This window comes from Artemia franciscana, chromosome 3, assembly GCF_032884065.1.
Source record: "Artemia franciscana chromosome 3, ASM3288406v1, whole genome shotgun sequence".
NCBI classification, from domain to species: domain Eukaryota; kingdom Metazoa; phylum Arthropoda; class Branchiopoda; order Anostraca; family Artemiidae; genus Artemia; species Artemia franciscana.
In genome coordinates, this window is record NC_088865.1 from 45,403,567 (window position 1) to 45,430,771 (window position 27,205).

The following is a 27,205-nucleotide window of genomic DNA, read 5'->3' on the forward strand; positions in this document are numbered from 1 at the left end:
AAGGCTACTTTCCCCTCCCCTATGCTTTCTAAAATCTAAATGTCTTATTTGCACTTCTCTAAAAGTAAACTTTTGAATAAAGAAAACTTTTTATTTTAAAATTGTAAAATTGACAAAATAAAGTTTTATGTTAAAAAAAAATCTTAATTTCCAGTTTTTCTGATATTTCTAGAAAATAAAATATATATCGTATTGTAAAAATGAAGTTCATTTTGTATTAGTTAGTTCCATTTTTTCTTTTTTCTATTATTATTATTATTTCTAATTTTTTTGTATTAGTCTTTGATATTTTGAAAAATAAACTCATAATGTTCAAAATACATTTAATCTATATATATAAAAATAAGTTGTCGGTGTGTGTGTGTGTGTGTGTCGAGTGACGTCATGTTTATCGACTGACGTCATTTTAAGGGTTGAGCTGTATGCGTCATGAAGTTGTTTGTCAACTGATGAAATTACATACCGGGACACCAGGACACAAATGACGACCGGGACACAGGGAATATAAATGACGACCGGGAACCTCAAAGAGAAATTACAGACTGGGACACCCGGACACAATTCACGACCGGGACACAGGGAATACAAATGACGACCGAGACACAGGGACACAACTACAACGGGGACGCCGGGGGCACAGGCGAGATACATAAATGACGACCGGGACACAGGGATTGTTCGAATAGAAATTACAGATCAGGACACCGGGACACAAATGACGACCGGGACATAGGGAATATAAATGACGACCGGGACACTCAAAGAGAAATTACAAACTGGGACACCGGGACACAAATGACGACCGGGACACAGGGAATATAAATGACGACCGGGACACAGGGACATATCATTAGAATAATGAGGTATAGATCTGAATACGGATTGTTTTTCCCATGGCCAATTATATGTTGCATGTTCAAGAATCAGTAAACCTGACAATCTATTTATATGCATAGACAATGGGACAGCGAAGAATGTTGTATATTCGCATGTTTTAAGTAGTTAAAACATATATATATATATATATATATATATATATATATATATATATATATATATATATATATATATATATATATATATATATATATATATATATATATATATATATATATATATATGTATATATATATATATATATATATATATATATATATATATATATATATATATATATATATATATATATATATATATATATCTATTCACAGGTGGGACACAGGGACAAAACTACAATGGCGCGTAACTAATGTGGCGCGTAACGACTTACGCGTGCGGGGGGGCTTGGGGGGTGCGAAGCGCCCCACCAACTAGGTGTTGGGGTGGCGTGAAGCGCCACCCCAACAGCTAGTTTCTAATAAAATCAAAAGGTGCAATGACCATAAGAAGGTATTGGAGCGGGAAAAGGCAGTGACAATATTCCTTCCGGTTTATTGCAAGTTAATTTGATTTTTTGTTGTATATTCTCCACGTTTTGTGGTTTATTTATTCTTTTGTATTAACATATATTATTTTTATGTTTAGTGGGGCTATCTATTTTAAGTTTCTTTTTTTGGTGTTTGTTTATTCATTGGTTTAATTTCTGGTTGTTTTAAGAATGTGTTATTTTAGGATTTTGTTTCTGTTTGTCCTAGGTCTTAGGCACTTTATTTCCTTCCGGAAACTTGCCTTTCTGAAAAAGGCCTCTCACAGTGGTTGGAAAAGCAAACACTTGAAACAAATATATTATTTTTAATACTCCTTTGTTATAGTATTAGAGTTATTTAGAGTATTAGAGTATATAGCATTAGAGTTATTTAGAGTATTAGAGTATAGAGTATTAGAGTTAGTATTGGCATGCTTCACTTGTTAATTAAAGTTTATTAAAACAACTATTCAATTTTTTACTTTATTTACACTCTTAATTTTAGCCTGATTCAGAACAAAGAATGTCTTTCCTACGAGTGGAATTCCCAGATTCGGAACAAACTATGGAATTACCACTTGAAGATGATGACACCCTACTCTTAACCACTCTCAAAAGTAACTTCCCAAATGCAAATGGATTGTCATATTATTGCAAATCAGCACGTTCAACGAGGGGACTTAGGTTAAGTGAAGGAAAATTTTTGCCGCCACAAGAAGGATGGTTAAAGCCAAACATTCGTACCTACAAAATCCTTTGTACCAAAGGTAAGGACCAGTTCAATCAGATTTCAAGTTCCATCTGTTCAAGATTTTATAACTATGAAATGTTAACATTTCGGTTGTGATAATTAAACGTGTGAAAAACGTAATTTTTGTAAATTTTCAGGAGATTACCAAAAACAGGGAAAGTTTGATCATGGCGTTTAACTCTTTTTTATGTTCAAATTTTGTCCATGTCCTGGCTCTAATCAGAATCCAGGCCTAGGGTCGGTTGGGCCTGCAACCCTCCACCTGAAATCGATTGCAATGAATAGCTTAGCAACTGCCTCGGATGACCGATCTTCTTTTATCCCATCACGACCCTTGCTCGCCCCTGGACTGAGAAGTGACCAGCGTTTGAATCTCCTTGACCATGGTGGCCTCCGGATTGCCACCTGGAATGTATTGACATTGAACTTTCCCGGAGCAAAGACGCTTCTGGCGATGGAACTGAAGCGATTCCGCATCTCTATTGCTGGAATAACAGAAACCCACCTAGTCGGGAATGGGACTGATCCCATAGGTGAGGGATACCACCTTCTATGGTCTGGACAGACAACGACTAGGAGAAATGGGGTCGGACTAGTACTTGATAACAAGTCCATAAAGTGTCTACTGTCATTTACTCCCGTCTCGGATAGAATAGCTAATGCTCGACTGAGTCATAAGCAAGGAAAAATGACAGTCCTTGTCTGCTATGCTCCGACAAATGAAGCCGACGACGAAGCAAAAGAAACTTTCTACTCTGCCCTGGCTAATGAACTGTCCAAGATATCCCCCCACGATATTGTCATCCTTTTGGGTGATATGAATGCAACAGTGAGCGACAACCACGACCTATGGCGGCAAGTCATCGGACCAGTTATTCCGGACCCTCTAAATGACAATGGGCTAAGGCTCCTTCAACTGTGCAGCATGCATAACCTTGTCATTACGAACACGCTGTTCGCAAGGAAGGATATCCACAAATACACATGGTACAGCAACGACGGCCGTACCAAAAAAATGATCGACTATATCATTGTCTCACAGAGATGGAGATCCTCGATTAGTAACTGCAGGACGTACAGGTCAGCCGAGATTGGTAACACTGACCATCGCCTCGTTGTAGCTAATATGCGACTGAGGCTCCAAGCCCAGCGCTCGCAACCTAGACCGACCAAGATTGATGTCTCTCGTCCCTCCGATCAAGAGATACGGTCCAAGTATGCCATTGATGTCTCGAACCGCTTCGACGCACTCCTGCCATTTGAAAGTTCTGAGGACGCATGGATCTCGTTTAAGAAGAATGTCCTGGAGTCAGCGACCGCAAATATTGGAAGGGCGAAACGTGCTAAGAAAGCGTGGGTTCAGTTCGATACGCTTGACGTCATTGAGCAGAGACGCAAGGCAAGGCTTCTGGGCGACATGCCGACCTACAGGTGCCTCAATGGTGTCCGCAACAAGCTGATACAGCGAGACAAGAAACTGTTTGTGGAAAGGAAGGCAAACGAGCTGGAGGGCGCAGCCATGAAAGGGGACGTCGGGAGCCTCTACAAGCACCTCCGTGACCTCACAAGCGACAAAGCCCCCTCAGTTGCATCTGTTGTCTCTGCGGTCGGCCAGCCACTTAGTGACGAGGCCGCTCAGGTCAGTCGATGGAAAGACCACTTCTCAAGTCTCCTCAATGCCGATGCTGTAGCACAGACTGACCAGGAACTCGCACGCCTAGCTGCCAGCACTCAGGAAGTGCCGTCAAACGAAACAGAGACTTCCTTCACGACAGCAGAAATCCACTCTGCTTTGAAACGTCTAAAGAATAACAAAGCGGCAGGCGTATGCGGAGTATCCGCTGAGCTCCTGAAGTATGCTGGACCGGCGATGTTACTTTGGCTGCAAATGCTGTTTTCCGTGGTGTGGCGCACAGAATGGGTCCCGAAGGACTGGCGACTTGGCATAATCCTGCCCCTTTGGAAGAGAAAGGGGAGCAAGAGCATCTGCTCTAATTACAGAGGTATAACCCTTCTCTCAGTCCCTGGAAAGCTCTTTGCCATGACCCTGCTAGACAGATGCACGAGTATCCTCCGAAGAAAAAGGAGAGTTCAGCAGGCCGGATTTATGCCAGGGAGGTCCACTGTCGAACAAATCTTCACTATGCGCCAGTTAATTGAGAAAACTAGAGAATTCAGGAGGAACGCATACGTGGCCTTCGTAGACTTCAAAGCTGCTTTTGACTCCGTCGATCGCAACTCTGTTTGGCTAATACTTAGATCGACGGGTCTACCTGATAAATACTGCAAGCTTTTTGAAAAGCTGTACGAAGAGACCGAGAGTTGCGTCCAAGTCAACGGAAAACGGAGCACGACATTCAATATCAAAACTGGCGTTCGCCAAGGGTGTGCCGCCGCCCCGGAATTGTTCAATAGTGTGATAGACTATGTGATGACAAGAACTACAAATCGCCTGCCCTTTGGTCTGCAGTTTGCAGATCGCATTCTGACGGATGCGGACTTCGCAGACGATCTTGCTCTCGTTGCCGACTCAATCGACCAGCTGACCGACGCTCTGGAAGTCCTGAAGGAAGAGGCAGCAAAAGTGGGGCTGAAAATCAACTGGCTCAAAACTAAGATTATGGCAATTGAACCCCCAGGTCCAGTCTCGCACCCTGATACCATAACTGTCTGCGGAACACTTGTTGAAGTCGTTAAAAACTTCACTTACCTCGGCTCTGTGCTGTCCAATGATGGCTCCTTAGACGAAGAGGTATGCAGCCGAATATCGAAAGCCTCTTCCATCGTCGGTAGACTCAACAGTCTATGGAGAATGCCGCACATCTCAAGGCGTACGAAAATGCGAATCTATAACGCATCCGTAAGCTCCGTCCTGCTCTACGCGGCGGAAACCTGGCCCCTCAAATCAACCATCCTTAAAATGATAGACGTCTGTCAGACGAAACAGCTTCGCCGGATCGAGGGATTCCGGTGGGATGATTTTGTAAGCAACGCAAGGTTGCTTACTCTCACCTCCCAGGTGCCATTCTCCGTCCAGATAGCGCAGAGGTCTCTCAGATGGTTCGGACACCTCCTACGAATGCCGACATCAACGCCAGCCCGAATAGTGTACGACTTCGACCCAAATGCCCATGGCTGGTCTCGCCCGAGGGGCAGACCTCGGACAAGGTGGAAAGACAGCCTCGACAAATTCTTGGCGATGGCCAACATTGCTGTCGACGAGGCGCCTCATTTAGCAGCAGACCGGTCCGCCTGGAGAAGTCAAGTTGCGAAGCTCTCTACGCCGCACCCCATGCGGCAGGAGCCTTAAGTCAGTCAAGTAAGTCAAAATTGATGTGTATGCCTTTTGCAGCTTTGTAACGGTATGAGATAGGACAATTAAGAATGTGCTGTTTGATTCCTCATTTTCAGTTTATCCACGACACATGTGTGACTCATTTTCGACCAAAATGGCATATGTCGCCTTTCTAATCATCACAGTCGAATTTGTATTGCATAGTAAATTTACTTGTATATATTCTAAAATACGTTGTAGCATGGCATTATAATAAATTAAATCGTATAGCATATAATGTATAGGCCACACATAATTAGAAGTTATTTATCTATTTTTGCCGCAACACAGCAAATTTTATTGAACATTAATATTGTGAATTGAAATATATTATAGCGCGGTGTTTTGCTTAAAATGTGCTTTTGTGATGGGAAGTAGAAGAATTTAAGATTACAAGAGCCTTGTTAATCAAACAGTTCGTGGTTACCACAGCTTAGATATATAGTAGAGTTATAAAACTCGATTTATTTTTGGGACACAGCGCCCGGTAGTGATTCTAGCGGCTGGAGACTGAAAACTGGCAGTCTGAATCAAAAGATCAGAGATTGGACAAACAAACAAAATTGCATTCCCGTATATGAAGTTGTTGCACGATCTAGGAGGCACCAGGTTCAGAGCCCTGTACCAAAAGCTTCTCATTGGCAAGATAGCAGTTTTCATAACTGTGTTGTATATCTTAGCTGTGGTGGTAACGAACTGTAGTAAGGAGCGAACCTGCTCAATAGTAACCAAATTCTAAAAAACTGAATTTTGATACCAATAGTGACATCAAAATTTCAATATACAAGTTTCGTCAAGTTTAGTCATACCCATCAAAAGTTAGGAGCCTGGGAAAATTTGCCTTATTTTCGAAAATAGGGGGAAACATCCCATAAAATTAATTGAACCTTAATGAAACTCACATCATCAGATTCAGCCTATCAGAGAACCCTAATGCAGAGGTTTGAAGCTCCTAACGACAGAAATGTGGAAGTTTTGATTTTTTGCCAGAAGATAGATCTATTTGTTTAGATAGTTTATTTGTTTTTTGTGTTTTTTTTTCAGTCAGGGTGATTGTATTGACCCGGTGGCCCTAGAATGTTACGAGAGGGATCATTCTAGATAAAATCAATAGTTCTAGTGCTCTTTTTAAGTGACCACGAAAATTTAAGGGTACCTAGGCCCCCTCCCACGCTCAGTTTTTTCCTAAAGTCACCGGATCAAAATTTTGAGATAGCTATTTTATCCAAAATAGTCGAAAAACCTTATACTTAAGTCTTTAGGGACGGCTTACTCCCCCACAGTCCCTATGGGAGTGGCTGCAAGTTACAAACTTTGACTAGTGTTTACATATAGTAATGGCTATTGGGAAGTATCCAGATGTTTTCAGAGGATTTTTTGGTTGGGTGGGAGGGGTTGAGGAGAGTGGGCTACTTGGGAGGGGGGTCTTTTCATGGAAGAATTTATTGTAGTGGAAGAAAATTTCCCTGAAGGGGGTGTGGCCCCAGATTTTCTAGTATTATTTAAAAAAAACAATGAAAAAATAAATATGAAAAAGTTTTTACAACTGAAAGTAAAGATCAGCATTAAAACGTAAAACGAACAGAAATTATTACGCATATGAGGGGTGCAACTTCTCCTAATACCCCGCTCTTTATGCTAAAATATTTTAGGTAATTTCAACTATCTATTCTACGGCCTTTGTGATTCAGGGGTCATTCTTAAGGAACTGGGACAAAATTTAAGCTTTAGTGTACAGAATGAGGTATTGACGAGGGGGCGTAAAATCATACGAATATTGAAGTTCGCTACGTCAGTTAATTCGTAAGTTATATACATTTTTTACTAATAGAAACGTTCGTAAGAAATTAAAAGTTCTAGTTGCCTTGTTAAGTAACCGAAAAATTAGAGGGCAACTAGGCCTCCTCCCCCGCTCTTTTTTCTCAAAATTGACCAATCAAAACTATGAGAAAACCATTTAGCCTAAAACAAAAATTAATATGCAAATTTCTTTTTAATTATTCATGTGCGGAGAGCCAAAATCAAAAGATTATTAATTCAGAAACTTTCAGAAACTGAATAAAAAAACAAATTTTTTTAAAATAAAAGTAAGGAGCGACATTAAACCTTAAAACGAACAGAAATTACCCCTTTTATGAAAGGGGTTGTTCCCTCCTCAACACCCTGCTTTTTACGTAGAACTTTTTTTACTGCTTTTCAAAGTAGAGTTGAGAGAAAGAGTCAAACTTTAGCGTAAAAATCCAGGCGTTGAGCAGGGAACTGTCTCTTTCATATGCGGAGTAATTTCTTCGAATATAAGTTTGAATGCTGCTCCTTACTTTCAGTTAAAAAAAACTTTTTTTTTTATCTAATCCAAGATAAAGGTTGTGAAATTTCCGTGTAGATATATAGAGTACATATTTATAATTTTGTTAGTACATATTATGTTTTTTTTTTGTTTTTTTTCCCAGGGGACATCGTATCGACCAAATGGTCTTAGAATGTCACAAGAGGGCTCATTCTAACGGAAATGAAAAGTTCTAGTGCCCTTTTTAAGTGACAAAAAAATTGGAGGGCATCTAGGCCCCCTCCCACGCTCATTTTTTCCCAAAGTCAACGGATCAAAATTTTGAGATAGCCATTTTATTCAACATAGTCGAAAACCATAATAACTAAGTCTTTGGGGATGACTTACTCCCCCACAATCCCTGGGGGAGGGGCTGCAAGTTACAAACTTTGACCAGTGTTTACATATAGTAATGGTTATTGGGAAGTGTACAGACGTTTTCATGGGGATTTTATTTTTTTGGGGGGTGGGGCTGTGGAGAGGGGGCTGTGTTGGAGGATCTTTCCTTGGAGGAATCTGTCATGGGGAAGAAAAATTCAATGAAAAAGGCGCAGGATTTTCTAGCATTACTATAAGAAAACAATGAAAAATAAACATGAAAACGTTTTATCAAATGAAAGGAAGGAGTAGCATTGAAACTTAAAACGAGCAGAGATTATTACGCATATGAGGGGTTCTAATAATACTTTAGCATAAAGAGTGAGGTATTTAGGAGGAGATAAATACCTCGCTCTTTATGCTAAAGTATTTTTAGTAATTTCAACTATTTATTCTATGGCCTTTCTTATTCAGGGGTCATTCTTAAAGAATTGGGACAAAACTTACGATTTTGTGTAAAGAGCGAGGTATTACCGAGGGTACAAACCCCCTCGTATACATAATAAAAATATAAGGTTATGAAAGTTTGTTACGTAAGTTAATTCTTGAGTTACGTATATTTTTTACTAATAAAAACGTTCGTTAAAAATTAAAAGTTCTAGTTGCCTTTTTAAGTAGCCAAAAAATTGGAGGGCAACTAGGCCTCCTTCTCCCCCCCTTTATTTCTCAAAATCGTCTGATCAAAACTAAGAGAAAGCCATTTAGCCAAAAAAGAATTAATATACAAATTTCATTTTAATAATTTATCTGCGGAGAGCCAAAACCTAACATGCATTAATTCAAAAACGTTCAGAAATTAAATAAAAAAAAACTAATTTTTTTAGCTGAAAGTAAGGAGCGACATTAAAACTTAAAACGAACAGAAATTACTCGGTATATGAAATGGGTTTTCCCCACCGCAATCCCTCGCTCTTTACGCTAAAGTTTGACTCTTTGCCACAATTCTACTTTTTAAAACAATTGAAAGCTTTAGCGTAAAGAGCGAGTGATTGCGGAGGGGAAAATTTTTCAGCGCCAACAATAAAGTGTGAGACAAGGGTAAATTTTTGAAAATAGTAATTGGCGATCTTTGGTGATTTGTTGGTTGACGCACCTATTTGTGGTGATCGTCAATACCTCGCCAATTACGATGAAGTTCAAAATTTGTTACAATTCTTTAAGAATAGCCCCTGAATTACAAAGACCTTTTAATTAGAATAAATAACTCTTTTAAAAGTACTAAAAAAACATTAGCATAAAGAGCGAGGTATTGACGATAAGGCGAATTTCCGGATATACGTAGTAATTTGATTGCCTAGTTGCCCTCCAATATTTTTGGTCACTTAAAAAAAGCACAAGAACTTATAGGTCTTTACAATCACCCCTGGAAAAAAAATAAATAAATTACATGCATCCGTAATCTTTCTTCTGGCAAAAAATACAAAATTCTACAATTTTGCCGATACATTTTTGGTGTACGTTAATAAGGTAAATGTTATTGTCATCTCTACCATGGAAAGCAACTCGTAATAAAAAGTAAGATAGGAATTTTCTTTCTTTGCACAGCCGTGTCAATTATCATCGGGGTTTTGGGTAATTGTCCCCTTATTAGATTTTAAAAATATAGTTTTGGGCAACGTTACTTGAAAAAAAAAAAACCTTTGGCCCGTCTTCATTGAAAGAAATTTCAGAAGCAACAGAATTAAAGCCTGTGGCTTGTAAAATACATTTGCCCCCTCTGTCAAGATTTTCATTAATTAGCGCCTGTATTCTTTTACTAAGAATGTGTCACTGGTTTGTTAATGCATATTTAATGTAATGAAAATATCACTTTCAGTGCCAAAATGATGTAAACAATGAATATGTAATAATAATAATAATAAAAAACGCCAAAAAACACAAAAAAACATATGAGACAATAGGTATTATGTTCGTTGGAAAAGTAATGAGGCATTTGCTTCTATGGAGGGACCATTTTAAAAGGGAATATTAATTATATTTCAAGAATGAATCTATATTCAAGCAGAAACGCTAAATTTTGATATTGAACTCAAATACCATGTCAATGAAATGAATGGAGGACAAATTTATATGGTGATATGCCAGTTTAAATGTTTATAGGGATTATTAATCCAAGTATTTGATTAATTACGAGAAAACAATCTAAAGTGTTCTCCCTTTTATAGAAGTTTTGACAAAGCCAGCCAAATTTCATTACAACGCATCACTTAATTTACAACTGAATTGATTACAAATTCAAGTGAATTGAGTGAAATTATCACAAAGCATCACTTAATTGAAGGACTGGATATTCAGTTAAATATATAAGCTTGTCTCGCATCATCTAATATAACTCCACATTATATTTGTAAAATGTAAGATCAACTTTTTTTAGATAAGAAAAATCTTCGGCAAGCTACGATGAAACAGGTGTGGCCAGTTACTCAAACTGTTGGATCTGGACCAGGTATTAATCTTTATTTAAAGTATTTTGAAGTTTAACATTATAGGAAAACATTGCCAAAGCCTTTAAATTTTTATGCGCAAGTTTTTTTTTCAGAAAAGGTAAATGACATTTGTGGAGTTACCCAGATATCACATAAAAACGATTCTCATAAACTTGTTTAGAAAAATTTAGCCTATTTTTTTGCCTTATTTTAGTGACTGTTTCTTTCTTTTTATTACAAATATCGTTGTTTCCAGTGTCTTTGACAGCAATGCAGTCAGTAGCTTTCAAATAATTTTCTAAAACTGAAAAAACTTTCTAAAAGTTTGGTAGATAATATATAGACACGAGCCTTAGTCTTATTAAAAAAAAATGGCTACCAAAAATTTTCCTTTGACCAACAGAACTATCTTATTTTCTGTCATAACTGAAAATTCACAATCGTTAAACTATTGCTTAAAATTCGCTTTATAAGCTGGTCTCAAAGGAGAGATCAATATGGCATTAAAGATCTGGAAGCTCAAAGTCATTGAAATGATTTTTATGCAGAATCCGGTACTTAAGAACTTGGGATTGAATTATAATTTTCAAAAAATAAATTCTTTAATAACTAATTCATTTTTTTTTATTTATACCGCATTTGAACTATTATAATTTTTCCACGTTTTTACAAGTTGATTGTGGAATGTTTATTGTTATAGTGTAAATAGTGAACTTTAATATTATTAAAATATATTAATAATAGAATATCTCTTAAATTAAAATTTTTGAATTTAGTTTTGATTATTTCTTTTGACAAAACCCTTCAAAGTGACACTTTGCCGGCAGTTAAGTAAAAAAAAAAGGATTGGACTTATTTTTTTTGTACCACTTTTTGCATTCACAGTGGTCGTACTAAAAAAGGAACTTCTAGGAACGTACTATAAATTGAAACTTCTAGTTCATTTTTGAGAATCAAAAATGATGGGATTAAAGTAATATGTTACTTTTCGCATAAATAGTATTTTTTGATGCTAAATCAATTTAAAAACGGCCAATTCCTGGAGAAATACAGATTTTAACAAATGAAATCGATTTTTTTTATCTAAGATCCTAACTAGTGGGGTTAGATCCCCTTCTCCATCTTGAATTTATTAAGAAGTCCCTTCAAAAATTTCAAATAATTGTTATGTCTCTCTATCCTCTTATTATTAGTAATGAGAGCCCGACAACTTCACTGCTCAGCCCTAGCACAGCTGTGTGGCAGAATCTGTTTATATTGATTCTAATTATCACTTGTTATCTAACCCCAGACAATGTCAGACTCATCTTGATGCCATGACGTCATCGTAGGTTTGATACAACCACCAAAGGTATAGATTTTTTGTGATGAAAGATGCATGAAATAGCTATTGTTGTTTAAGGTCAATTACTAAGAATTGCTATGTATGTCTTATTGAGAAACCCATGGGTAGACAAAGGAAAGTGGTGTGTTTAGTTGTTTCAATCCAGCAGTTCCCGAGGCGAAATTCCTATGGTGGCATTTGTTTCTTATTGAAAAATGATAGTTTAAGAATTAAGTATTGAATTGTTGTGTACTCACATAGTGGTGATGTGAAAACGTCACTAGTGAGTTGGATACTATGGCTCAAATTCAAAATATCATCTGCCCAGCTGACAAGAGACAAATTTAGACTGGTTAGGATCCCATTAGACTGCGCATCAATAATACTATTGTTGAAGAGTGAAGGGCGAAAAACGGCAACGTAATTGGCGCCATTTTGTTGTCAACAAGAATATCAATAATAACAGAAGTGGGTGTATGGATCGAAGAAGAATATTTCACAGCTATAGATAACAAATGATGATTACGTGATCTTAAAACAAGGAAACATTTCAAGGATGCTTCTAATGTGTGAAGGTTATACCCAACATTTTTCAACATGGTAAAAACACCATCATGAAATAGAGAGTCAAACACCTTATATATATCATGTTCAGCTCGCATAAGACTCTCCTAATGGATCAGCATCAATCAGAGGGCTTATGTCAAGGGAAAGAGCAAGGGCACAGCCAAGACGTAAAAAAAACATAAATTCATATCCTGGAACACAACACTTGGTGTTCAAATATTCAATTACAAAATCTTGGGCAAGCAGGTAGAACGACGATCATAGTGTTTGGACCGTACTTTTTTTGGTTATAGAAACAAGAAGGTAAAGCTCCTTGGACTGCGATCATTTAAATAAAAATAAAGATATGGTTTACCTTCAGCTCACTACCATGCAGAGAATTTAGTTTTTCAGGGACAGAGTTTCTCACACTAGAAAATCTATATAAACAAAATTGTTGGGAAGGCAACTCGAGAGAAATGCATTTACCTCAACTTCATATTCAGACTGAAGTGCAGCGTTTTGTAGAGAGAATTCAACAAAAAACACGGATTCCATTCGGAATCACTAATATTTTGAGTAGGCTGGTGGGCACTGGGAAGATCTGTTAAGGCATTTTTATATAAATACTTTTGGGACAGAGAAGCTTGCTGGAACATATATTCATCTATCGAGATAATTTGGATAGATAGTTCTTTTGCAAATTTTCTAGGTAATAACTAAAACATAAGAAACCTAACCAGAACAATAGTGCTGAAAATGAGGCCATAGATGTTACGAGCATTCAATTTTTTTCAAATATCTACAAGACTCGGATTACTAGTTATACCCCAGTGGAAAAGTTGGGAAGGTGCCGCAGCTTCTTCTGCGCATCGTACAATATGTTAATCCTTCATTCTGTTTGATAAATATCAAACAGCCTATGTATCTATTGCTTATTGGTCTAAGGGATTCTCATTAGTAGCTGAAAAAGAAGAAAAACCTTTTATAGAACAGAATTTGAAACAACTGAGAGTATATCACATTTGATATTAAATCCCTGGAGGATTGGGTCTGGGGCCGTTAAGGCTGTAAAGGGTGAGGTGACTGACAAGAAGGGTGAGAAAAAGATAAAGATATTGGGAGGTGGTCTCACAGCTGGACGTCAGCAACTTTGTTGAAGAGTGAAGCTTGAATATTCATAGAGGAGACTGCATGATTGAGGTTTGTAATAAGATTGGTTGGATGAATGTAAGTGTGACAGATGTCCTTAGGCAGGGTCCCTAAGAAGCCATGAAAATACCAGGCTAAGTAGAACTAGGTAACGACCATTCGTCAAATAGGTTACAGTTGGAATCTCCGATAATAATGCAACACTTATATGGTTGATGAATCTTACAGAGGCAACACCCTAGCTTCTCAACCGCAGAAACAAACGAAAATTCTGATGAGTCGTTGTGGTAATTTGTCAGGAGATAAATGTTTACGGTAAAACACTCTTCTACATGAACATCAAGAAAAAACAACAAGAACCAAATACTAGAACAAAACAAACCCATAACACGGATGGCGATACCCACTCTTGAGTGATCTTTGGAAGCAGATCATTTCGCAAACATCGAATAAACTTCAAACTTGACATCAACTTTTAAAAGGCCTATGCTTTACTTTGTCAGAAAATGTTTTCGCAAGCAAAGTATATCATTTTTTGATAGCAAGTCTTTCATAGCAAGAATTGTAACCAAAATTATAATATCAATATTCTATGAAAAAAGAGACACATCTTTCAGAAGAATATTTGGGTCCATAAAATTCGGTTGGGTTTGTTAGCTGACCCTTGTTTTTTGGGGGTTTTATAATATAACATGCATGGCTGGCAACTGGAAATTCAATGCAGAACATGGCTTTGGAATTCAGAGACACACTATTTAAGATGTGATCATATGACTAGCATTGAGAGCAGAGTGCTGGGTATCTGCATTTGGAAGCGAAAAGTCCCACTACATCAAAGGAGAAACAACAATCTGTACGAAAATCAAAAATATACAGAAAGGTGTTCTGTATATCACATACCCAAAATACCAATACCAAAATTTTCACGGACACTTTCGAGAACTTATTTAAATAAATCTAGATACCCAAAATACCAAAACTTTCACGGACACTGTCAAGAACTGATTTGAATCTTGTTTTGATTCTGAATAAACTAAGAATAATCTAAGATCATCTAATTAAGATATTTTCACACTGTTTGAAGCCAGGGATTTTACTCAGTCCTCACTGTAGTCAGTTGGAACACTTTTCAGGGCACCGATAATGGTGATTTTACAATTGCCGAAATAATAGTAGCATTATTTTTATCACATTTGGCAGTTTATTCACTGCACGTTTTGATTTAAAAACAAGTTTACATTAAGAGGTTGATTTTTTAAGTTCAGATGTTTTATCTAAGGCTTTTGGGCATAGTTTGTAGAGGTCCTTAAAGTAACTAGATGAGGCAAAATTCAAATATCAACTTCTTAGAGGGTTTCATATTTTGTTCTGCTACCAATATATTACGGTATTGAATTGATAGAAAATTTAAAAGACTGTTTATTGCTACGAAAAAATTGACAAAACTATAAGTTTGCTTTTACAAAACATTCACAATATGTTAATAAAAACTTGAATGGTTTATTTTTTGAAAAGGCTAGCAGAAAAATCACACATTAGATATCGACAGCTCTTATTGTTTTTTTAATGTTGAATGTATCCTTTATTTACTGTTTCTATTAATACCACATTTTTAGTTTAATAAAACGAAACAAAAAAGAATGAACAATCTAATTTAAACAATGAAAGATAATTGTGTATTGTTTGTTCCTAAGAAGAAATCCACCTTACTCTTTGTATTTACAATGTCATGCAAAAACTAAAACTAAGTAGAGTGTCTCCTAGAAAAAGAGTAAATCTTTGAGGTTTTCTGTGGTGCTGCATTAAGGATGCCAATTGGCTGGGGCAGAGAAGGAGATGAATCCGTTCAAAACAACAATATTTTCTTACAAGACCTTATGGGTGACTGATTTTTCTCAAAAATGGATCATTACTTCCTCCCTTGCAATTCCATTATTTGTGCCATAGATAAAAAGAGGATTATTCTTTTTTTTAACAGGTTTTATTTCAAAGTGTTTATCCAAGAATATTGGAGTACTGTGAAAAAACTAAAGCAGTGAAATAAAAAAAAAAAGGTCTGTTTTCGTTACTTCCCTGTTAAAAAGTGTATTTCACTAAGTGTTATATATTATGTTTAGTATAGTATGGATGCAATAATGTTCACGTCAATGTTTGTTATAAGTCACATTGTTCACTGTATCAAAAGGAAAAATCAAGTATGCTCAACTTTTAATTGTTCTGTTATTTTACTATTTTTTTCTACATTAAATTTTAGTCAGTAAAAAGCTCTGTCTGCTCTTACATGTACTTAACCAAATTTGTTTAGGATGATTGACGCGTTTTCTTAGTTTGCACATCATTGTTTGAGATTACCCACAATTCAAATTTAGCAAGACAGAGCAAGACTGTGCTTATAAAATGTATTCTAGTTTAATAGGCAGTTTAAATTCATCTATCTTTCCTAATACCGAATGGTGCATTTGAACTTTGTAATCAACTTTTTTTTTAGCTAAGAATAATACTTATCCTGATTTAATGCACTTTGGAGGCTCAAGTTTCCACAAATCCTTGGGACCTGGAAAAGGTATGGTCATTTCAAAGATTTGTTTATCGAGTTCCTAAGCATAAATTTGTTGCAAGATATTGCCAACTATCAGATCTTGTCAAAAAATTGTTTTATTTGAAAATGTAAATAATAATACTGTAGAAATCTATTTGCCAGTCACTCGGCTCCAAATATCCTTGAGTACTTTCTTAATTTTCCAGGTTTTCTTATATCTAATATGTAACACATCCCTTACATTAAATACCACAAAGGTTATATTGAACCTCTTGTTAGTATCTTTAGCATAAAAGAAAACATAAGCCTTTTTCTAAAAATAATGACCATTTTAGATTTGAAATCAGAAGTATATGTCATTTGATTAATTTCTATCAATATACTCCACAAGCAGCGTGGCTCTTTTGAACTATTTTATGAACCTGTAATAACAAACAAATCTGTTTAATTTTCTTATAATTTCTGTCAATTATAGTATGATTGTACTTAATTGATTATCAAGTAATTAAGATCATTCCAAGAAGCAGTGGATACAAATATGGAAAAACATATCTTTTCCTTAAATTCAATGCAAGTTTCTTAGAAACCATTTTGCCAATAATGACCTATAAACCATATAATGACCATTTTAGATTTGAAATCAGAAGTATATGTCATTTGATTAATTTCTATCAATATACTCTACAAACAGCATTGCTCTTTTGAACTATTTTATGAACCTCTAATAACAAACTAACATGTTTAATTTTCTTATAATTTCTGTAAATTATAGTATGATTGTACTTAATTGATTATCAAATAATTAAGATCATTCAAAGAAGCAGTGGATAAAAATATGGAAAAACATATCTTTTCCTTAAATTCAATGCAAGTTTCTTAGAAACCATTTTGCCAATAATGACCAATAAACCAAATAATGACCATTTTAGATTTGAAATCAGAAGTATATGTCATTTGATTAATTTCTGTCAATATACTCTACAAGCAGCGTGGCTCTTTTGAACTATTTTATAAACCTGTAATGACAAACTAATCTGTTTAATTTTCTTATAATTTCTGTAAATTATAGTATGATTGTACTTAATTGATTATCAAATAATTAAGATCATTCAAAGAAGCAGTGGATAAAAATATGGAAAAACATATCTTTTCCTTAAATTCAATGCGAGTTTCTTAGAAACCATTTTGCCAATAATGACCAATAAACCAAATAATGACCATTTTAGATTTGAAATCAGAAGTATATGTCATTTGATTAATTTCTATCAATATACTCTACAAGCAGCGTGGCTCTTTTGAACTATTTTATGAACCTGTAATAACAAACTAATCTGTTTAATTTTCTTATAATTTCTGTCAATTATAGTATGATTGTACTTAATTGATTATCAAATAATTAAGATCATTCAAAGAAGCAGTGGATAAAAATATGGAAAAACATATCTTTTCCTTAAATTCAATGCAAGTTTCTTAGAAACCATTTTGCCAATAATGACCTATAAACCAAATAATGACCATTTTAGATTTGAAATCAGAAGTATATGTCATTTGATTAATTTCTATCAATATACTCTACAAGCAGCGTGGCTCTTTTGAACTATTTTATGAACCTCTAATAACAAACTAATATGTTTAATTTTCTTATAATTTCTGTAAATTATAGTATGATTGTACTTAATTGATTATCAAATAATTAAGATCATTCAAAGAAGCAGTTGATAAAAATATGGAAAAACATATTTTTTCTTTAAATTCAATGCAAGTTTCTTAGAAACCATTTTGCTGCAGTGTAAAAATTACTCATTCTGCAAGGGAAACTCATTTGACTTAATATACCAAAGCTAAATGCTCGAGACCACTGATAAAAGGTATATAGTACGAATATCCAACGGACATATCTTGAAACTTTTTAGAATCTGTAAGTATTTTGCGTTACTTAAAGCAATTCGTGATAATAATAATGTAATATTTGAAGAAAGTAGCTTGTATGCTTATTAAACGATACTAACTAAAGGATCATAGGAGTTCCACTAATTATTTTTAATTTTCTCTGATGATTTACCAAAACAAAATGCTCTGTAGTTCAACAGTAGCACATTATTGTCTGTGCTTGAAACTAAACACAAACCTCTAAGTACAAAGAACAACAAAAAGTCACAAAGATTGCTCTAAATGAGCAGAAAAATGCATCAATACTGAAGAGATTCAAAATATTCAAATAGGCACAGAAAAACTCGACACAATAGCTCCAGCCTCACAAAATTGATTTAATTAATTTCTGTTCAGATAGTTAAAGAGCAACGTAAAACATCACAAATCTGCCAAAAGTAGTAACACAGAACATATCGATCATCTGAAAGACAGCAAAGAGTATTTGCTTTGTACGAAGAGGACTGTGACTCAGAGTGGAGTAAAATTACCCGTGGTGCCCCGCAAGGGACGAAATTGTTAGGAGTAACTTTTGTTGCCATCATCAACTACTTGCTGGTAGAGCATACTGACAAATACAAATTCGTCGACGATTTGTCGATTTTACTCCCCTATCTTCTTCATGGCAATGTCCCCACCAAACAATTCCCCAAAATTACTTTCGATCTACTAAGTTCACATTGCTCTGATATGAAATTTATTATTAACTTTATTAAGTCAAAAATACTTAGACTGACCCAGCTAAAGAGACACTTCGTCCCCCTTGAAGTTTCTTTCCCTTTTGTGAGTCAGGTGAAAATAGTAGGTGTCATTTTCTCACGTGATTGCACCTTTACTACTCATATTGATAGCGTGACCCGAAAAGCAAACACATCGCCGCAAACCCTTACAAAAACGTGTCGCTTCGGGTGCAACACCCATAGTCTTCTAAGGGCATACCTGTGCTACATACGCCCCATACTTGAATACGCCTGTTCCGTCTAGAGCTCGTCAGTATTAAGAACCACAATTTTAATTTAGGAACTGGAGTCAGTCCAAAATAAAGGCAGCCAGGATCATCCTGAGTAAATAGACATTTTATACTACGATGCCCTAGCAAACCTTCAACTCGAAAGTTTGGAACTCCGTTTGGGTTACCTTATCCTGATGTTTGGCAAAATGCTGCTGTCTAACCCTGCTCGCCGTGACGTTGTACCCCCAGAAACCACGACGGTCAGCCGTACGAGACAGAAGCTAAAACTTTTGGCTGTGCGTGCTTGGACAAACCATTACCAGAAATCTTTCGTCCCTTTTTTATACGTCAATATATAATAGTGCAAAACAACATGTTTTTTATTTCAACATCAAATTAGATTTAAATATACCTCTCTCTCTCTCTCTCTCTCTCTCTCTCTCTCTCTCTCTCTCTTTCTCTCTCTTTCTATCTCTCTTTATCTCTCTCTTTCTCTCTATCTCTCTTCCTCTCTCTCTCTTCGTAAACTGAAAGAATCTGACTCGGGTGCTAATCTTTAAGCTTTACATGTGTTACAGTGCTACCAATTCTCCATAATATAGGAGGATAATGGCATGTTTCTTCTTCCTAGAACATAAAAGGGGAAGATATTTTTGAAACTCTAGGGGTCCCCCCTCTCTCCCTTGTCGGTATCTCTGGCAAGTGTTAAGGGTACAGTATTTTATTATAGTTCTGGCTGCCTTAAAGAAACATCGTGGGATCTTATAAACGAAAAAAATAGAACCAGTAGAAGAATGTCTATCACTAGTTAAGAGTGAACCACAATCTCACAGTAACCAAAAAGTGAAAAATGCACTTTAAAAAAACTGGCAACTATTCAGGAATGGTAGCTATTATTTTGATTAATCTTAAAAATAAAAGTTCATTACGAGAAAAATTTATATTGATTTCAAAACAGAGCCCAAATCCCTCAAAATGTCGACAGATCAAAATAAAAATTGGTATATTGGAATCGGCATTGTCAAAAAATCTTTTTTAGGGGTTATTTTAGGGTTTTACTAAAAGCGCCTAGTTTTGCCACGTTTTACCCGTGCATTTTCGCAATGTCATGGTTCTAGAAAATGTACAAAATGCCCCAAATTTAAACCAATGGTTCCAATTAATTCGGATTTGTTTGTAAATACACATGCTTTTCCTTGTTTTCTTCTCAATTTCTTTGTAGTTTTCAAATGGGGTATCAGGTTTCTGGTAGAAAGAAAAAAAAGCATTAAAGCTTTAGACGAAGAGGAATTATCACGTATATGACGTGAATTGCACCCTTTTTATTATCGTAATCTTCGAGATAAAGTTTTTCCGTTGTTTAGAAAAAATTCTCAATGTTCTAATTCAATTACTATTGGTTTTCATAAGTCGCCCGTAAAGAATTGGAAAAAAAATTCAAACTTTAGCGTAAAGCGCAACGTATTAATCAGGAGGCAAACCCCTTCACATACATATTAATGTTTTATTGGTTTCAAGTTTTATTGTTGCTCCTTACTTTCAGTTGAAAAGACGTGTTTTGTTTTTATTCAATGTCTGATTATCTTTTAAATAATGCCAGGAAATCTGCCACCTAACCCCTGGGTACTTCCTCCCCATGAAGATTCCTTTCCCTAGAAAATATAGCGAGAGAAAAATCCCCCACTTTAAAAAAGTATGCTTACTTGCTAATAAGAAAAACTATACGAAAATGATGTGCAAATTTTTTAAATTTAAGACCTCCCCTTTAGGGTTTGTGGGTGATTATATTCTCTCCAAAGGCATAGTTTTTGGGCATTTTAACTAAGCTGAACAAAGTAACCGTCTCAAAATTTGTATTGGGCAGTTTTAGAAAAAAAGGGCTTTTGAGGGAGTTTCGATCTTTTAGGTCTCTTAAAAAAGACTCTTAAATTTTTATACAATCACCCCTTGGGGGCAAAAACGCTACAAACAAACAAACACGCATCCATAATATTTCTTCTGGCAAGAGATACAAATATCCACATTTTTAATATAGGTGCCTATATAATAGAGTTCTCTCATATGCTGAATCTGATAGAGTGAATTTCATTGAGGTTTTTTTACTTCTAGTTGGGTTTTTTCTCCTTTTTCAAAAATTGGACAAAGTTTTTCAGGGTCGTAGCTCCTATGGGTAGCATTAAACTCAACGTATTTTATCGTTATCAATATCACCATTCTATTTTCTTGGAGTTTTGCTTACTGTTGAGCCGTACTGCTCCTTACATACAGTTTGTTACCAAAAACTGCTTGACAATTGTTTTGCCTTTAAGTTCAACCTTTTCTACGTTTTTAATTAAACAAAGGCTTTACAAAAAAGTAATTTATCAGGGAAAAGTTAATGCCCTTATTAACTTAAGACTTGGACTTAACTTAAGATTGGGGAGTAATAGAAACCTATAAAATTCTAATCTTAAGCGAAACGAATTGACTATTAAAGAATAAATACAGCCCTATTTATGCAATGTTATAAAAACAAAGTAAATTTTAATATATTTAGTTTTCAGTATGGTCCAAAATTAGACCTCAGAAGATTAGGGTTTGGAGGGAGGAGGATACTATTACCAAAATTATGTTTGTAGAAATATTTGTTTGTTTTAAGTTCAATTAAATTTTTACTCAATTTGGTATTTATTTATTTATCCGTGAGGTTGTAATATTTATGCTCGTAACATTATTTATTTTAATTTCTGGTTGTTTCAAGTCTGAGTCATTATGGGCCTTTATTTGTCCTCATCTTAAATCTAATATGGCTCTTTTTCAATTTTTGCTCGTTGTTTGTTGTAAAAGCCTTATTATTGGCTACTATGATGAATGTTTCAAGCTCTTCAGTTTTTTGGCTTTATATATAAAATATCCAAGTTCAGCAGGGTTGTATACTTACAAATACAAGGCTAATGCCTTAATAATTACCACACTCACTTTTTTCATCAGTCTTATAGAGGGGTTTAATTAGAGATTTCCCAATTTTCCTAAGTTCTTCTTCTTTAATAAAAATAATACTTCTACCGTCACATAACCATCACTTGGAAACTCATTCATCACACTATCAGCACCTGGGGCCTAATTATTTCTGAATCCTCCCAGTATTGTCAAAAAATTCTTCCTCGAAAATAAATCTTCCTGCACATCCGATGTGTCAAAAACTTTTTCGTTCCTCTGTATATATTCTTCCGTAACTCTCTCGCACATTCTCAAAATATTCTGTCCATTTCTTTTCAACTGTTTTCTTATCAAACAGTTCGTGATAAGAAACTGTAGTAAGGAGCGACCCAGCTCAATAGTAAACGAAACTCTAAAAAACGGAATTTTGATAATAAAAGATACATCAAAAGAATCAAATTATCGTGCTGATTTTAAATATATAAGTTTCACCAAATTTAGTCTTTGTCATCAAAAGTTACAAGCCTGAGAAAATTTGCCTTATTTTGGAAAATAGGAGGATACACCCCCTAAAAGTAATAGAATCTTAACGAAAATCACACCATCGCATTTAGTATAACAGAGAACCTTATAGAAAAAATTTCAAGCTCCTATCTAAAAAAATGTGGAATTTCATATAATTTGCCAAAAGACAGATCACTGGTGCGTGTTTATTTGTTTTTTTGTTTTTTTTCCTAGGGGTCATCGTATAGACCAAGTGGTCCTAGAATGTTGCAAGAGGGCTAATTCTAACGGAAATGAAAAGTTCTAGTGCCCTTTTTAACTGACTAAAAAAATTGGAGGGCACCTAGGCCCCCTCCCATGCTCATTTTTTCCCAAAGTCAACTGATAAAAATTTTGAGATTGCCATTTTGTTCCACATAGTCGAAAACCATATTAACTATGTCTTTGGGGATGACTTACTCCCCCAAAGTTCCTGGGGAAGGGGCTGCAAGTTACGAACTTTGACAAGTGTTTACATACAGTAATGGTTATTGGGAAGTGTAAAGACGTTTTCAGGGGGATTTTTTTGGTTTGGGGGTGGGGTTGAGGGTAGGGGGCTGTGTGGAAGGATCTTTCCTTGGAGGAATATGTCATGGGGGAAGATAAATTCAATGAAAAGGCCGCGGGATTTTCTAGCATTACTATAAAAAAACAATGAAAAAATAAACATGAAAAAGTTTTTTCAGTTGAAAGTGAGGAGTAGCATTAAAACTTAAGACGAACAGAGATTTTTACGCATATGAGGGGTTCTAAAAATACTTTAGCATAAAGAGCGAGGTATTTAGGACGAGATAAATACCTCGCTCTTTATGCTAAAGTATTTTTAGTAATTTCAACTATTTATTCTACGGCCTTTCTGATTCAGGGGTCATTCTTAAAGAATTGGGACAAAATTTAAGATTTAGTGTGAAGAGCGAGGTAATAACGAGGGGACAAACCCCCTCATATACATAATAAAGTTATAAGAATATAAAAGTTTGTTACGTAAGTTACGTCTTAAGTTACGTATATTTTTTACTAATAAAAAAATTCGTTAAAAATTAAAAGTTCTAGTTGCCTTGTTAAGTAACCGAAAAATTGGAGGGCAACTAGGCCTCCTTCTCCGCCCCTTATTTCTGAAAATCGTCTCATCAAAACTAAGAGAAAGCCATTTAGCCAAAAAAAAAAAAACAATATACAAAGTTCATTTCAATAATTTATTTGCGGAGAGCCAAAATCAAATATGCATGAATTCAAAAACGTTCAGAAATTAAATTTAAAAAAAAATAGTTTTTTTAACTGAAAGTAAGGAGCGACATTAAAACTTAAAACGAACAGATATTACTCCATACGAAATGGGTTGTCCCCTCCACAATCCCTCGCTCTTTACGCTAAAGTTTGACTCTTTGCCACAGTTCTACTTTTAAAAACAATTAAAAACTTTAGTGTAAAGAGCGAGGCGTTGTAGAGGTGACAACCCATTTCATATACGGAGTAATTTCTGTTCGTTTTAAGTTTTAATGTCGCTCCTTACTTTCAGCTAAAAAAACTAGTTTTTTTTTTATTTAATCGAAAACTGTGGTCCCTTTCCATATCTTTAACAGAGACTAGTACAGATCTTAGTCACAAATAGTCGTAATCGAAGTCTTAAGCAGTCAAAGTTACAAGTTATTGCAGTGACAAGTAGTCGAAGCCTTAAGTAGTTACTGTCGCTATCGCAAGTAATCATAGTAGGCTAGTAGTAGTAGTAATCCCGAAAATGTTGATTTAATATCTCAGAAGCTGGGGCATAATGGCATCAGAGAAATAGTTATTGACCTTGAAAGTTTTGACTAGAATACCCTTTTCAAATTTCAATCATTTTTGAGGGGAAGGGGAATCCAATAATAGGTGGGGTGTTGGTTGCATCTCGATGACTTTCAATAAACCTGTCAATTTGTCCTGAGAAATTAAAATGAATACCCTTGTCGTCCCTTAGATATTGCTAACACACCATTGTGACGATCAATAGTGACCATAACTTGTTTTCATTTTATTTACTTCCCTCCCCGCAGCCTTTCCCTGCAAGCTTCATCTTAATTTCCTAGGGCTTTTTGGAGACATACTAATAAAGAACCTTGAATACAGACAATAGGTAACTTAAATAGCTTATAACCCTTCATCCAGGGCTTGTGGAGGGGACGTGTCATTCTTCAAGGCATAGTTATTTAATCTTTTGAATCTTTTGAACAAACTGCCAATCTCAAAATTTTGTTCTGATCTTTTAGGGGAGGTTAACTAAAAAGGATTGGCATGGGGGAGGGTGTGGTGACTACAGATGGGTAGACTCCTGGAAATCGGTAGAAAAATAACGAATACACTTCTTAAGAACCCCAGCTGGATTTGCCAATTGATACTTTCTCTGTAGAAGAATTGCTTGTCCATGTTGGAAGTTCCATAAAATACTTTGCAAATTTACAATAAAGGCAGTGAACTTGCTTTCTCTTACCACAGTTTAAAAGAAAAAATAAGAACAGGAACAAGTAGGCGAGGAACTATTTGGCCACTATATAGATGTAGAACATTATATAACTATAATCACATACGAAATAAAGTCAGGAATGCATACACAGCCCAAATTTTACAAGCATATTCTTCATTGCCTGGTTCGCAGCTAATTTCGGATTTGCTCCAATATGCGTAGGCCAACCCAGGAAAGTTAGGCTGCTAGCAAAAGGAACTTCAGAGCCAAATAGACCTATTGAACTTTTATTCTCTTTATAGTTAAATGGTAGAACAACTGTTTTATCAGTGATAACCCTCAAACCAATATAATTGCATTCTTTTAGATACTCAAAATTGCAAAAATACTCTTGGGATATACGGGAAAGGCTTAGTAAATTATCCGCAAACATAACTAACAAGAGATCAGCTCTTTTGAAGATAGTGAATAGTTCAACTTATCCTAAGCGCCAGTAAGCAAGAAAAAATGTTTACCAGAAAATTCAGAGCTTTGTGGGATTGTTAGTTCAAATCTGGGAGTTTGGGTAGAGATTCTAAGATATACCAGAGTGGACAAGCAAACTGGTAAAATATACCCAGACTGAGAAACTACACATGGAAGGCTACGTAGAGTTTAGTTCCAAAGGAGCAGCGTGGCCACTGAAAGTGTGGTTTGAGTAAGAGCTAAATAAGTAAAAAAAGCTTGGAATGAAAAGAAACGGAAAAAATTTTTACAGAATGAATCATGGCAAATGTAGACTTGGAAAGAACGAATGGGAAAGCTGGAAAACTAATTGGTCAATATTTTGTAAATGACCTTGGCATGGGTATATGATTGTTGCTTGGATTACCTCTACAATTCTCAAAACTCCACCTATTGTTTGTGTATAGTATTTGTCTTGATTCTTTAAGAAAAAATTCCTGAAACACAATGGTCATTCAATTAGGACCATGAGAATTTTGTTTTAAGTACTAAAAAAAACTACTAAATTTTTTTTCGAGTATTAAAAGCAAAAAACTTCAGCGTGAAGAGTGAGCTGTTGAGGTGGAGCAACACTCCTAATAAATGTAGTAATTTTTTTTAATTTGTATTGAATCAAATGATGTGATTTTCAATAACATTCTTTGACTTTTAGGGGGTGTTTCCCTTCTTTTTGAAAAATCAAACAATTTTTTCTTGGCTTGTAGCCTTGAATTTGCAAAACGAAACTTAATAAAACTTATATATTTTTAATTAAGATAATAAACCGATACTTTTGATATATCTATTAGAATCAAAACTCCATTTTTTGGAGTTTTGGTTACTATTGAGGCTTGTCGCTTCTTACTTACAGTTCATTACCACGAATTCTTCGATGATTTTGGCATGATGATCAGATTGTTGCTTCAATTGCCTCTGTCATTCGATATAATGTTAAAAGTTTTAAAGCAAAAAACATATTTTGAAATTGTGGCAAGCCATAGTAAAGATAATTGAAAAGTCGGAAAATTAATTGGTCTTAAAAAAAAAAAAAATAAGGATAGAAATTAATCAAAGGGGGAAACAATTAATCAAAGGAGGAACGCTATTTAAAAGGTGATAACTTAAAGTAAATGTAAAGTGAAAATTAGTGGAAAATATGTTCGGAAACACTATTGATTTACCTAAGGTAGAAGGTAAATCTTCCTTCCAGTTTTTTATTTCCCTAACAGATTTAGTGTTATTTCCGATTTACTGGAAACACAGTAGATATTTCACGGTAATAGCATTTAAGAAATTAGCAAAGTATCTTTACTAAAAGTGATTCAAGGTAAAAACTAGTTCCCAATCAAACACGGAATGATCCAAAGGACCCCACCCTCTATGTTATCTTTGAACCTCACATGTTGTTTCGTTTCATTCAAATTCGTGTATTCTCTAGATATCTACTTTGGTGTCAGTGGAACCTTTCTATCAAGGGAGTCGTATATACATGGTTTAGACGCTAGGCAGCTTTCCTGTATCAGACAAAGACTGGGGGCTGCCAAATTAGCAGCGCTTGATAACAACACTTGCTTGGTTGACATGGGACCTTTTAAATTGATGTCATTCCTTAGAAGTGAATTTGGAGCTGAAATTGTGACTCATGCCGTTGGGGAACAAAATTGCTCATGTTGGACCCTAAAGGCTGACAAGATATAACCAACTTGCTAGTGAAAAAGATTTTTTGACTATTTTATTAAGTAAACAGTTTTAAACTGG

At 35.4% G+C, this 27,205-nt stretch overlaps 1 protein-coding gene across 1 annotated transcript; it reads left to right on the forward strand.

The window, feature by feature from the left end:
• Positions 1–1,910: 1,910 nt before the first annotated feature.
• LOC136025320 (uncharacterized) lies at positions 1,911–27,205 on the forward strand (the record flags this gene model as incomplete). Its single annotated transcript, XM_065701228.1, is given in 4 exon segments — positions 1,911–2,172; positions 10,569–10,640; positions 16,131–16,205; positions 26,886–27,205. Coding segments are annotated over 4 exon segments (651 nt in total). The 3' UTR covers positions 27,146–27,205.